The following is a 12,462-nucleotide window of genomic DNA, read 5'->3' as shown; positions in this document are numbered from 1 at the left end:
TTCTTCTTCTTCTTCTTCTTCTTCTTCTTCTTCTTCTTCTTCTTCTTCTTCTTCTTCTTCTTCTTCTTCTTTTTTAAGTTAAAGAAGAAAACAGTAGACTTATACAGCAGAGTCATTTAGGAAGCATGTTACTAATTCAAAACCCAGTCTTCTTGTGGGAATTCTGGCTCAGTGGGTTTTGGGGCTGACCCGGAAATGGGAATGTACTATTTGTTGTGAGATAGGGCATCCAAAACTGGCCTTGAATTCTCAATCCTCCTACCTCATCCTCCTGAGATCTGGGATCATAAGTGTATACCATCATCCTTGGTTAGTGTGTATATTATTATTATTTTTTTTAAATCTTTTTTAAAAAGATTTATTTATTATGTATACAGTGTTCTATCTTCATGTATCCCTGCAGGCCAGAAGAGGGTGCCAGATCTCATTTCTCATTACAGATGGTTGTCAGCGAATATGCGGTTGCTGGGACTTGAACTCAGGACCTCTGGAAGAGCAGCCAGTGCTCTTAACCTCTGGGCCATCTCTCCAGCCCCCGTATATTAAATTTTAAAATTACATTTATTTATTTATTCTCTCTCTCTGACTCTGTGTGTGACACACACATGTTCATGCATGCTAAGGTCAAAGGAAAACTTGTGGAAGGGCTCTTTCCCTTTCCACCATGTAGATTTCAGGGAATGAACTCAGGTTATCAGGCTTAGCAGCAAGCATCTTTACTGGCTGAGTCATCTTGCTGGCCAATATCTCAATTTTGTTGAGATTGTTTCTCATCAGCCTGTGTGGTGGTTTGAACAAGAATGATCCCCATGAGCTTATATGTTTGTATGCTGGCTCCCCAGTTCATGGAACTCTTTGGGAAGGATTAAGAGGTGTGGCCTTGTTGGAGGAGATGTGTGTCACTGAGGTTTGTCACTCTGAGGTTTCAAAAGCCCAGGATCAGTCTCATTCTCTCTCTGCCTGCTGCCTGGGATTTAGCACTTAAGATCCCTGCGACCGCTCCAGTGCCAGGCCTGCCTACTGCCAGCACCATGACAGTCATGGACTCACCCCAGAATCTGTAAGCAAGCCCTCAATTAAATGACTTTCTTTAATAGCAGTCTTGGTCGGGGGCTGGAGGGATGGCTCAGAGGTTAAGAGCATTGGCAGCTCTTCTAGAGGTCCTAAGTTCAATTCCCAGCAACCACATGGTGGCCCACAACCATCTATAATGGATCTGGTGCCCTCTTCTGTCAGGCATACATGCAGGCAGAACACTGTGTACATAATAAAGAAATCTTTTTTTTTTTTTTGGTTTTTCGAGACAGGGTTTCTCTGTGGTTTTGGAGTCTGTCCTGGAACTAGCTCTTGTAGACCAGGCTGGTCTCGAACTCACAGAGATCTGCCTGCCTCTGCTTCCCAAGTGCTGGGATTAAAGGCGTGCGCCACCACCGCCCGGCTCTTTTTTTTTTTTTTCGAGACAGGGTTTCTCTGTAGCTTTGGAGCCTGTCTTGGCACTAGCTCTTGTAGACCAGGCTGGCCTCGAACCCACAGAGATCCACCTGTCTCTGCCTCCCGAGTGCTGGGATTAAAGGCGTGCACCACCACCACCTGGCTAAGAAATAATTCTTAAAAAAAAAAAAAGCTGTCTTGGTCACGGTGTCTCTTTCCAGCAATAGGACAGAAACGAAGACAGAGTGGAATAGCAAGTATGCTAGGCCACCTGTCTGCTTCCTCAGGTATGGGGTGCAAGTATTCACCACTACATTTTTCTTCCCCCTAAAACAGGATTTCTCCGTGTAGCCCTGGCTGTCTTGAAACTCTCTCTGTATACTAGGTTGGCCTCATATTTAGAGGTCTGCCTGCCTCTGCCTCCCGAGTGCTGGGAATAAAAGTGTGCACCACCACCTGGCTGATTTATTTATCTATTTTTATTTCTTTAAATATTTATTTATTTATTATGTATACAATATTCTGTGTGTATGTCTGCAGGCCAGAAGAGGGCACCAGACCTCATTCCAGATGGTTGTGAGCCACCATGTGGTTGTCGGGAATTGAACTCAGGACCTTTGGAAGAGCAGGCAATCTTAACCACTGAGCCATCTCTCTAGCCCCCTATTTATCTATTTTATTTAAATCTTTTTTATGGTTTATTTAACTTTATTTTATGTGCATTGGTGTGAAGGTGTCAGATCCCCTGGAACCGGATTTTCAGACAGTTATGAGCTGCCATGTGGGTGCTGGGAATTGAACCTGGGTCCTCGGGAACAGCAGTCAGTGCTCTTAACCACTGAGCCATCTCTCCAGCCCTTATCTATTTTTAATAAAGGCAGTAGGGATGGAATTCAAATTCTTAGGAACTGACTCATCTCCCTGGCTCCTGTACCTTTTTTCTTAGTTTTTTTTTCATTGCTGTTTTTTTTTTGGGACAGATGTAACAGAGGGAGCATGACCTTGAACTTCTGATCCTCCTGTTTCTACCTCCCAAGTGCTGGGAACCCACACTTAGCATCCCTTAAGATGTTGAAGCTCAGGGAAGGTGGAGCAACAAGTTAGTCGGGACCTGGGCTCTTACGACGCGTCAAAGAGTTTCTTTTTTTCTTTTCTTTTCTTTTTTTTTTTGATTTTCGAGACAGAGTTTCTCTGTAGCTTTTGGTTCCTGTCCTGGAACTAGCTCTTGTAGACCAGGCTGGCCTCGAACTCACAGAGATCCGCCTGCCTCTGCCTCCCGAGCGCTGGGATTAAAGGCGTGTGCCACCACTGCCCGGCTTGTCAGAGAGTTTCTAATATCCATACTTCACAAGGAAGAGAAAGATCTTTCCTCACCACCATTAGTTATGGTTATTCATGGTGGTGTCTCTGTCTCACACCACCTTTAGGATTTTTCCTTTTGTCCCCACCCTGTGCTCCCCAACCTTGACATCCCTACTCCCAAACACTTCTCAAGACCCCATCACTCACTCTTCTTCCTCATCAGCCCCCTGAAGCCTCTGCTCCTTCTGCTGTTGTCGGCAAATGAGGATGCCTGTGGCAGCCACTGCGGTGGCAATGATGGCGGCGATGATGCCTCCGATGATGCCGCCTGTGGCCCCTGCACCTGCTGTGCTGGGTGACTCTGTTGGGACAAAGAAAACACGGGGCTTACTAAGAGGACCTCATAGCTGCTGTTCCCAGCTTCATTCCTCAGATACCAATCTTTCTAAATGGCTGTTTTGAGACAGGGTCTCACTATGTAGCCCAGGCCGAATGCATGCCTCTGCCTTCTGGCCTTGTTTCCTTTGGCTGTACAGGAAACTAAACCCAGGGCCTCAAGCATGCTAGGCAAGTGCTCAGTGTTTGAGCACATCCTCTGCCTGTCCATGGATGGGGCTTTGCTTCAAACAACTGTCCTGTGCACCTGATTTAGGGACATCTCACCTGTGTAGGTGGGAGGAGACATGGAAATGAACTAAATGCAGAAAGTCCCCACCTCCATGGAGCTCACTGCCCAGGGTCTTAAGGCAGCCCAGGCTGACCTTGGCCAACAGCAAACAAGCAGATTGGGTGCTATTTAATGTCAAGCTGGAACTGGTCACACAGTTCAGAATGTTCAGAATGGGGAGAGGGACAAGGAGTGACAGAAAGCCAGGCAGACAGGGCTTATCTGTGAAGGGATATTTTGAGTCCTCTGTGTTGTACTGTAGAAAAATAACTAGTGCAAAGGTCCTGGCGCAGCCTGGGGTCTTTTTATAAGGAACAAGGAAAGCCAGTTGTGACAGTTTAGAGGCACCTATAATTGCAGCACTCAAGAGGTTGAAGCAGGAGGAATGTCAAGAGTATGAACATAGTCTGGGCTACAGAGTGAGTTCCAGGACAGTCAGAGCCACATGGCCAAGAGGGTCTCAAAAAACAAACAAGCCGGGCGGCGGTGGCACACTCCTTTACTCCCAGCACTCGGGAGGCAGAGGCAGGCGGATCTCTGTGAGTTCGAGGCCAGCCTGGTCTACAAGAGCTAGTTCCAGGATAGGCTCCAAAGCTAGAGAAACCCTGTTTAGAAAAACCAAACCAAACCAACCAACCAACCAAACAAACAAAAAAAAAAAAACAAAACAATATCCACACATAAGGGGGAAGCAGTAGGAAGTTCTTCAAGTTCAACCTTGGTAGAGAGCATTTGAGGACTGTCTCATACAGAACAAAAAATACAAACAGGAACAGCATGAAGACTGGTATTGAGTGAAGAAGAGAAAGGTGAGGATGTGGAGGGCAGGCTGAGCTGTCAGGAGCAGAACCCTTCATTATTAAGGGAACGTCATGTTTTTAGGCCCATCAGGACAGCTCACATGGTTTCTCATCCCCAATTGTTCAGTATGGCAGGGTTCCTGGAGCAAAGGCCCTGCCTCCTCACTGGATCCATAGGCCTGGCTTGGCCACAGGCAGACCTGTGAGAGGTGATCTGTGTGCAGACAGAAATGAAGCAAATTGCTGGCCCTGCTCTTAGGACGGAGAAGATGGTGGGCACCTGCCATGAACACCCAGAATAGACATGGATGCAAAGCTCTAGAGTCACCAATGACGTTAGTTAATGTGCTTCCCAGACTCAAAGGGGAAGCTGTCCAGGGTGTGCAGTGAGCATCCGCTCTCCTGCTGGGCATCCTCCACAAGTTTCCAGTGTGTGTGCTGGTGTGTGTGTGTGTTGGGGGGCAGCAAGAATGTGCGACACAAGGCCATCGCAAACACTCAACTCTTCCTGCCATTGTTGCTGGCTGGCCACATTCCCACAGGACAGGGCTCTGTGATCTGCACCACTTTTGTGTCCCCAGCATGGTGGACACAGGCTTAGCATTATGGGATCTATGACTCCTGGTTGAGGAAGTGCACATATCCAGGCTTCCTGGCTGCCCCACCCACCCAGAAGGCGTCCTCTGATCCTAGTGTCTCAAGAAGCCACAGATTGTGGGGGGGGGGGGGTGTGAGGCACGGGGGTTAAGCTCACCTCCTTCTCCCAGGGGCAGATGGTTTGGTATGCTTGGAATCAGATTGCTGGCTGAAGAAACATGTGTTTCTGCTATATATGTTGTGCATGTGAATATATGTGTGTGTGGTATGGGGGAGGTGAGGCCCATCAGAATTTCTGGTAACTCCCATGGGACCAAACCCTGTTAAGAGAGTGGGAGTCACCCAGGACAGGACACTTTGAGGGCGTCAAGGTAGGACCATCTGGTTATCACCAACACCTGGAACCTGCCTCTACATCCTCGAGGTCTCCAAATACAGAGAGAAGCAGCCTTCCATTCCTAGGACCTTCCACAACAGAAAAAGGAGACCTGTGTGGGCCCCCACCCCACAGATCATTAGAACTCAGAATCAAGGGAGTTAGCCTTTCCCTGAGGAAACTCAGCCCCAAGCCAATTGCTCATCCACCTGTCCAAGAGTTCAAGCTCCCTTCCCCATACTCCTGTCTATGCGCCTCAAAGTCAGGGACCCCATTCTCAATCCCAGCAGCTACAAGGGAGCTTGGGCGCAAGTGCCGTGACATCTCCCAATCTGGAGATTTTTTCTTTCAAGCTTCAGTACTTAGGGTCTCTGTCCCACCCACTTGTTCCCCAGGACACAAAGAGGGGTCTGATGTATTACAAAACACCCCTAAGTTTTTCTGACAAGGCATTTATTAGCTCCTGAGTGTTTCGGGGCCAGGGCCAGGCTGGGGCCGAAAGCAAAGCTCTAAGGAGTCCTGAGTGTGCACCATGGTGCTCTTGGGGGCCATGAGGGCCTGGAGATAGGAGTCTGGTGTGTGGTTCCACTTGTCCTCCATCCAGAAACTGGGGAGGTGACCTTCCAACTCCGGTGTGCTGAAGAAGAACCAGTCCAACCGGTCCCTAGCCATCCCATTGCTGGCTGGCGTTGGTGTGGTTGGCAGTGGGGGTAGGAATTGGCGTCTCTATATGTCCGGTGTCTACAGCGTGGGGTCACACATAAACTGCCCGCCGAGAAATGAGGGAGCCATCCAAATGAGATTCCATGTCATCCTTGGGTGACTCGTGTGGAGGCAGCATGAGGCCTTCCTCGGCCTTCGCCTCTTCGTCCTCCTCCTCTTCCTCTTCCCTGCCATCTGGCCTCATGGGCTCTGGGGATGACGACCTCCAGAAGACAGGACCCCCGTTCCCAAACACCTGAGTCTTTGGATCGTAGGATCCTCTGTCGCCATCATTTCCTCCTCCTCCAGGGCTCTTCCGCCTCCTCCTCCCCCTCAGCAGGATGAAGGCCAGGAACCCCCCAGCCAGAAGTAGCACCAGCAATGTTCCCCCCACGGCCCCCCACACCAGCGGACCCACATCTCGGGAGGCCTGGGGGGTGTCTGAGGAGAAAGGAAGGAGAGAGAAAAAGAGGAGAGGGAGTCAAGAGGACACATCGGGGGGGGGAGGGCATGGGGGAGACCCAGGACACGGGTTACTGACCAGAACTTACGAGGTGACTAAGGGGGAGAAGGGAGGAGAAAGGCGAGGTGGAAGATGAAGGGGTGGGCATGACCCTTCACGCCAGGGTGGGAACTGAATTAAGGAGAGGCTGCCAGCTGATGCTGCCTTAGATAGCTATCTGTACCTACAACATGCTCAAAAATGAAGACCTCAGCAAGGTGTGGTGGCACAAGACTGTCATGCTAGCAATTGGGAGAATAAGGCAAGGCAATCATGCCATCAAGGCCACATAGTGAGACGATCTTAAAAATTCTCAGGAGGAAAAGTTGTTGGGCTGAGGATGTTGGTCAGCAGTAGAACGGTTACCTACAGTCCTCCAGTGAGGGGCTGGGGTGTGGCTCAGTGGTAGAGCCCCTGCCTAGAATCCCCCAGTGAGAGCTGGGGCCTGGCTCAGTGGTAGAGCCCCTGCCTAGAATCCCCCAGTGAGGGGCTGGGGTGTGGCTCAGTGGTAGAGCCCCTGCCTAGAATCCCCAGTGAGGGCTGGGGTGTGGCTCAGTGGTAGGGCACCTGCCTAGAATCCCCCAGTGAGAGCTGGGGCCTGGCTCAGTGGTAGAGCCCCTGCCTAGAATCCCCCAGTGAGGGGCTGGGGTGTGGCTCAGTGGTAGAGCCCCTGCCTAGAATCCCCAGTGAGGGCTGGGGTGTGGCTCAGTGGTAGGGCACCTGCCTAGAATCCCCCAGTGAGGGCTGGGGTGTGGCTCAGTGGTAGAGCCCCTGCCTAGAATCCCCCAGTGAGGGCTGGGGTGTGGCTCAGTGGTAGAGTCCCTGCCTAGAATCCCCCAGTGAGGGCTGGGGTGTGGCTCAGTGGTAGAGTCCCTGCCTAGAATCCCCCAGTGAGGGCTGGGGTGTGGCTCAGTGGTAGAGCCCCTGCCTAGAATCCCCCAGTGAGGGCTGGGGTGTGGCTCAGTGGTAGAGCCTAGAATCTCCCAGTGCGGGGTTTGGGACACTCAGTGGTAGAGCATTTGCTTGCCCAGTCTGAGGCCCTGTATCCCAACTCCAGCATTACCCAATGTGCAGAATTAAACCCACTTCTGTGACCTGCAATTGAATCTACTGGGGAAACTCAGGTTAAGATCCCACATTTGAGGCCAGGCTGTCTACACCCCTCACTCAAAACAACAAAAGACAATAAAACCAGTAACATGTAGTCAGGGGGTGGGGCCTCAGCCCCTTGTATGTATGTAGCAGCTCAGGATGAGAGGCAGGAGTAAGTAGAGCCCCTCTGCTCCCTCCCACTCAGGCCCAGAATGTGCAGGCAGGAGGAGGAATGGAAGCACTGACCATTCCTGGGTATCTTCTTGGTTTGGGAGATCTCAAGTCACCTCGCCCACCTCACACTGCTCTTTCTAGTGTTCCCTGCACCCTGGCTGCCTCATGCTCACCTCCCACGGGCCCCTCCCCACCTGTTCAGCCTGGTGGGGAACATACAGGAAGTCAACGGGACAGGGGATTGGAAGCCTTGTGGCCCACCGGGAGCCTTTTTTACAATACAAAATTCCGTGGGCTGTCACGATGGCTCTCAGCCAGCTAATGGAGATACAAATGGGTTCCTGACCAGTGAACTTGCTGGCCAGCTGTGAAAGTTGTTTGGCCGCATGTAACCAGTTAGCATTCCCTGACAGCTATGCTACCTCCGGTCTGTTGGCCAAGCTGGATTCTTCTGCCAACCTTCGAGTTCTTTCACAGCACTGGGAATGGAATCCAGACTCTGTTCATGATGAAAACGTGCTCAACCACTGAACCATTTCCCCAGCCCCTCAGTGGGGGATTCTAAGCAGAGACCCTACCTCTTAGCTACTCCCCTAGTCACAGGGTTATCGCTTTTGTATTTTGTTTTTGTTTTTGAGAGGATTCCATGACTCTCAAGCCATCCTCAGCTTCCTGATCTCCTTATCTCCACCTCTGAAGTGCTGAAATTACAGAGCTGGGTTGCCACATCCAGTTTCTAAGTGATGTTTTCAAATGGAGTGCCATGCTGGGCACAGTTATGGCATGCTTCCGATCCCAGCATGCAGGAAACAAAGGCAGGCAGGTCTCTGAGTTCAAGGCCAGCCTGGTGCACATAGTGAGCCCCCCACCACCTAGGGCTACACAGTGCGACCCTGCCTCAAAACAACAAACAAAACACAAAATCAAACAAAGTAATAAAAAAAATAGTAATAAAGTAATAGTTTTGGGGGTTGTGTGCAAGTTCTACGCAAACAGGACATTAAGGACCCGAATCTGCGACAGTGGGTGTGGCCTCTGAAAGGAGATTGACAGTAACTGTCTCTAAGTACTGAACCGGAGGCAGGAATGAGGCCCTCTGAGTGCTGGCCAGTGTGTCCCTCAGTTTTCTTCCTTGGAAATGTGGGTGCACCCATGAAGCTGGAGAGGATCTCTGGAGCACGGGTAGAGTCTAGTCACTTGTGTGTGAGTTGTCTGCAGAGGCTGCCATGTGTCACGGTGTGCCCACTTGTGTTTTAATTGTTGAGCATCTACAACCATGTTCCAGTGAGACTGAATATGTTGGAACCATGGATATGTGCCTGGGAGCAGGGCTTTACATCCTCAGAGGGCAGCTGGACCCAGAAACCTCATTTTCCTGGTGTGGGTGGATCTCTCCAACTACGGCCAAATGGATTTATTCCCTTCCTTTCTTTCCTTTTAAAAGATATGGCTGGAGGGCAGGAGAGCTGGCTCAGAGGTTAAGAGCATTGCCTACTCTTCCAAAGGTCCTGAGTTCAATTCCCAGTAACCACATGATGGCTTACAACCATCTGTAATAGGGTCTGGTGCTCTCTTCTGGCCTGCAGGCATATACACAGACAAAATATTGTATACATAATAAATAAATATTTAAAAAAATAAAAGATATGGCTGGCTTAGATATGGCTTCTATGCTGACCAGGCTGCCCTCAAATTCAAAGAAATCCTCCTGCCTCTGTCTCCCAGGTGCTGTGATTACCGGACCACACTGCTACACAGCCAGCTTGTCTGGATTTCTGAGATGGCCTCAGGCTGCACAGGCTGGGTCTGGATTCACTAAGTAGCCAGTGCTGAGCTCGAATGTTAAAAGGGAGGCGGGGCAGTCCATCCCCAGGGATGGATTTAAGCTCAGAAAATAAACAGCTCAAAGTACCAGAAAGTGATGAGCTGCAAGGCTGGGTCACTCCCTTGCTCCCTCTCTAAGCCTAGAGAAGCAGTAAGGAAGGCCGAGTGACTCTCAGACCAGCTGAGCTGCCCAGTGCCACAAACACAGAGACAAGTGAGTTGCCCGTAGGCTGCATCATGTGCTCCAGTCTGAACTGTCACCAACGCTGGGGTGGACTCTGATGATGCGGCTGTCCTTGTGTCATGTATGCACCGTAAGTAACCTCAGCACAATGCATGGGCTCACCAAGTTGGTACATGGCGCTATCCACACAGGGACCTGCCCGATTCCCTATTTTGGATGAATAGATGTTTGATCTTCCAGTTATCTCAACAACAGTGTCCCACCAATAGGTGGGTCCATGGCTACCTTTATGGGAGTCAAGGGTGACTTTTTTATATGGCAGTTTTTCTTTGGTTGTCCAACTTTTTTTCTCTCAAAGATTTTATTTTTAACTGTGTGTGTGTGTGTATGTGTAAATGTATGAACATGTGAGTGCAAGAATCCCATGCAGCCAGAGACATCCGATCTCCCTGTAGCTAGAGTTAAGAGGCAGGTGTCAGGTGTCCAATACGGGTACTGTGAATCCAACTAACTGGGGGTCTCTGCAAGAGCAAGCCACACTTAACCACTGAGCCATCTCTCCAGCCCATGCAGGTTTCTCTCTGCATTTGGGGTTTAGGAGTATCTGACTGTACAGCAGACTATTTATTAAACTAGGCCCGGACTAAGCAAGCTAGGGACAGCCTCAGCACTTTGGAGGCAGAAGCTGGACTATTCAGAGTCAGAGATGACTTGGGCTGTTTCAGAACATGAGAGAAAGGAACATACGTATCCACGCATTCCTCACCTCTGCCATGCGATGCCCTGCTGGCTTTCCTTGAATGTACAAGCAAGAAGGCTGTGACTAGATGAGACCATAGAAGCTGCACCCCTGGGTCCCTGAGCTGAGAGAAACCTCCTTTTATAAAGAAGATGGCTTCAAGCATTGCTTCAGAATAACAACAAAAACTGCCTGAAATAGTAATTGATATAAAAATCTCAAGAGCAGCACTTATTTATTTATTTAGGAAAACATCAAAATAGAGAGAGAAAGAGAGAGAGAGAGAGAGAGAGAGAGAGAGAGAGAGATTAGGGTGTGGTTCCAGCTGAGCATGTTTCCTAGTGGGTGGAGCTGGGCTCCACTGGTTGAACCTTAGCGTAAGGACTGCACCTGTATTTGTTATCATACCCCCAATACTAAAGAATTTGTGGGGGCTGGAGAGATAGCTCAGGGATTAAGAGCATGACTGCACTTCCAGAGGTCATGGGTTCAATTCCCAGTACCCACATGGTGGTTTACAACCATCTGTAATGAGATCTTGTGCCCTCTTCTGCAGGCATATGTGCAGAAAGAACACTGTATACATAATAAATAAATCTAAAAAAGAAAGAAAGAAAAGAACTTGTGTTCAAGAGGAAACCTCAATAAGAATTGCTTAGCAGATGACCTAGTGACTCAGAATCTCTATAATGGAATTTCTGGATGCAGAAGTGTCTTCTAGAATGTTCTTCAGGTGTGTAAGGAAAGATGTTTATGTATGTGAACTGTGGCCCTGTTTGACTATGTTTTCATCCAAGTATATGTCCCCGAGGGTTCAGAGCTGATGAGCAGGCAAGTTTCTGTTCTTACAGGCAAGTCAGCTTGCCATGGGTGTATGAGCAAAAGTTGTGTGTCTCAGCAAGATGTGTTCTCAAGAAGCGCATGTCCAACTGCACCACAGGACTGAGCTGTCATTTACTTTCTCTCTAAACCATTTGCTGTGTTTCTGAGGGGCTCAGATCCTGCTTGGTAAGGTCTGTATTTCAGATTAATGTATTTGCATAGGCAAACTGTGTGGTATCTACAGTGGTACTTCTAAGTCTTCTTTTATGTTTCCATACTGAGGATTGAACTTAAGGTTTCCAACATGCTAGTCAAGTGCTCTACCACTGGGCTACACCCCATTCCCTCACTGGGGGATTCTAGGCAGGGGCTCTACCACTGAACCATACCCCAGCCCCTCATGGGGGATTCTAGGCAGGGGCTCCACCACTGAGCCACACCCCAGCCCCTCACTGGGGGATTCTAGGCAGGGGCTCTACCACTGAGCCATTTCCCTAAGTCTCTTGTCATATTTTATTTTATGGTATATTTTATTTTCTGAGATTATGGTTTTGTTCTGTAGCCCAGGCTAACTCAGAACTCACTCTGTAGTCCATAAACTTTTTTTTTTTTTTTTTTTTTTTTGATTTTTAGAGACAGGGTTTCTCCATAGCTTTTTGGTTCCTGTCCTGGAACTAGCTCTTGTTTTTTTTTTTTTTTTTTTTGTGTGTGTGTGTGTGTGTGTGTTTTTTTTTGGTTTTTCGAGACAGGGTTTCTCTGTGGTTTTGGAGCCTGTCCTGGAACTAGCTCTTGTAGACCAGGCTGGTCTCGAACTCACAGAGATCCGCCTGCCTCTGCCTCCCGAGTGCTGGGATTAAAGGCGTGTGCCACCACCCCCCCGGCGGCCCTAAACTTCTTATTCTTTCACCTCAGCCCCCACCAGGTCTGGTTAAGGGTGTTCTAAGAACAGTTTTTTCCTGGTTCCTGCAGCATGTTAAAGGCCCTGGCCAGTGTCACTCTTTCTTGGGATGTGTCTCAGTGACAATGGTTCTAACTATAAAAGGTTACATCTGTGTGTCTGGATTTCTAAGTTTCAAGAGAATTCCCAGCCTTGGCTCATGGCCAGCTTGTGGGTCTTGACTGTGGTTCTCATGACTGAGCAAACTTGCTCGGTGTGAGTTTATCCATCAGAAGTCCACAAGACGACGTTATGACAGTCTTGTCTGCTCCTGGGGACAAACCTCGACAGCTGGCATTAGCTCCTGTGTCCA

General features: G+C 49.2%; 1 protein-coding gene across 2 annotated transcripts in view; it reads right to left on the bottom strand.

Moving 5' to 3' along the window:
- Positions 1-12,462, bottom strand: part of Nectin2 (nectin cell adhesion molecule 2) — a 37,096-nt gene that overhangs the window by 4,920 nt on the left and 19,714 nt on the right. Inside the window, exon 6 of one of the 2 annotated variants that reach the window (XM_075989601.1) lies at positions 2,941-3,094. In XM_075989601.1, coding sequence (XP_075845716.1) covers positions 2,941-3,094 — 154 coding nt within the window. Of the gene's footprint in view, positions 1-2,940; positions 3,095-5,609; positions 6,317-12,462 lie in introns of those variants that run through there. The other variant, XM_075989607.1, reaches the window with a different exon arrangement.

Source organism: Microtus pennsylvanicus, chromosome 1 (assembly GCF_037038515.1).
Source record: "Microtus pennsylvanicus isolate mMicPen1 chromosome 1, mMicPen1.hap1, whole genome shotgun sequence".
Taxonomy (NCBI): domain Eukaryota; kingdom Metazoa; phylum Chordata; class Mammalia; order Rodentia; family Cricetidae; genus Microtus; species Microtus pennsylvanicus.
The sequence above is the reverse complement of the archived record's forward strand: the minus strand, read 5'-3'. Positions and strand labels throughout refer to the sequence as shown.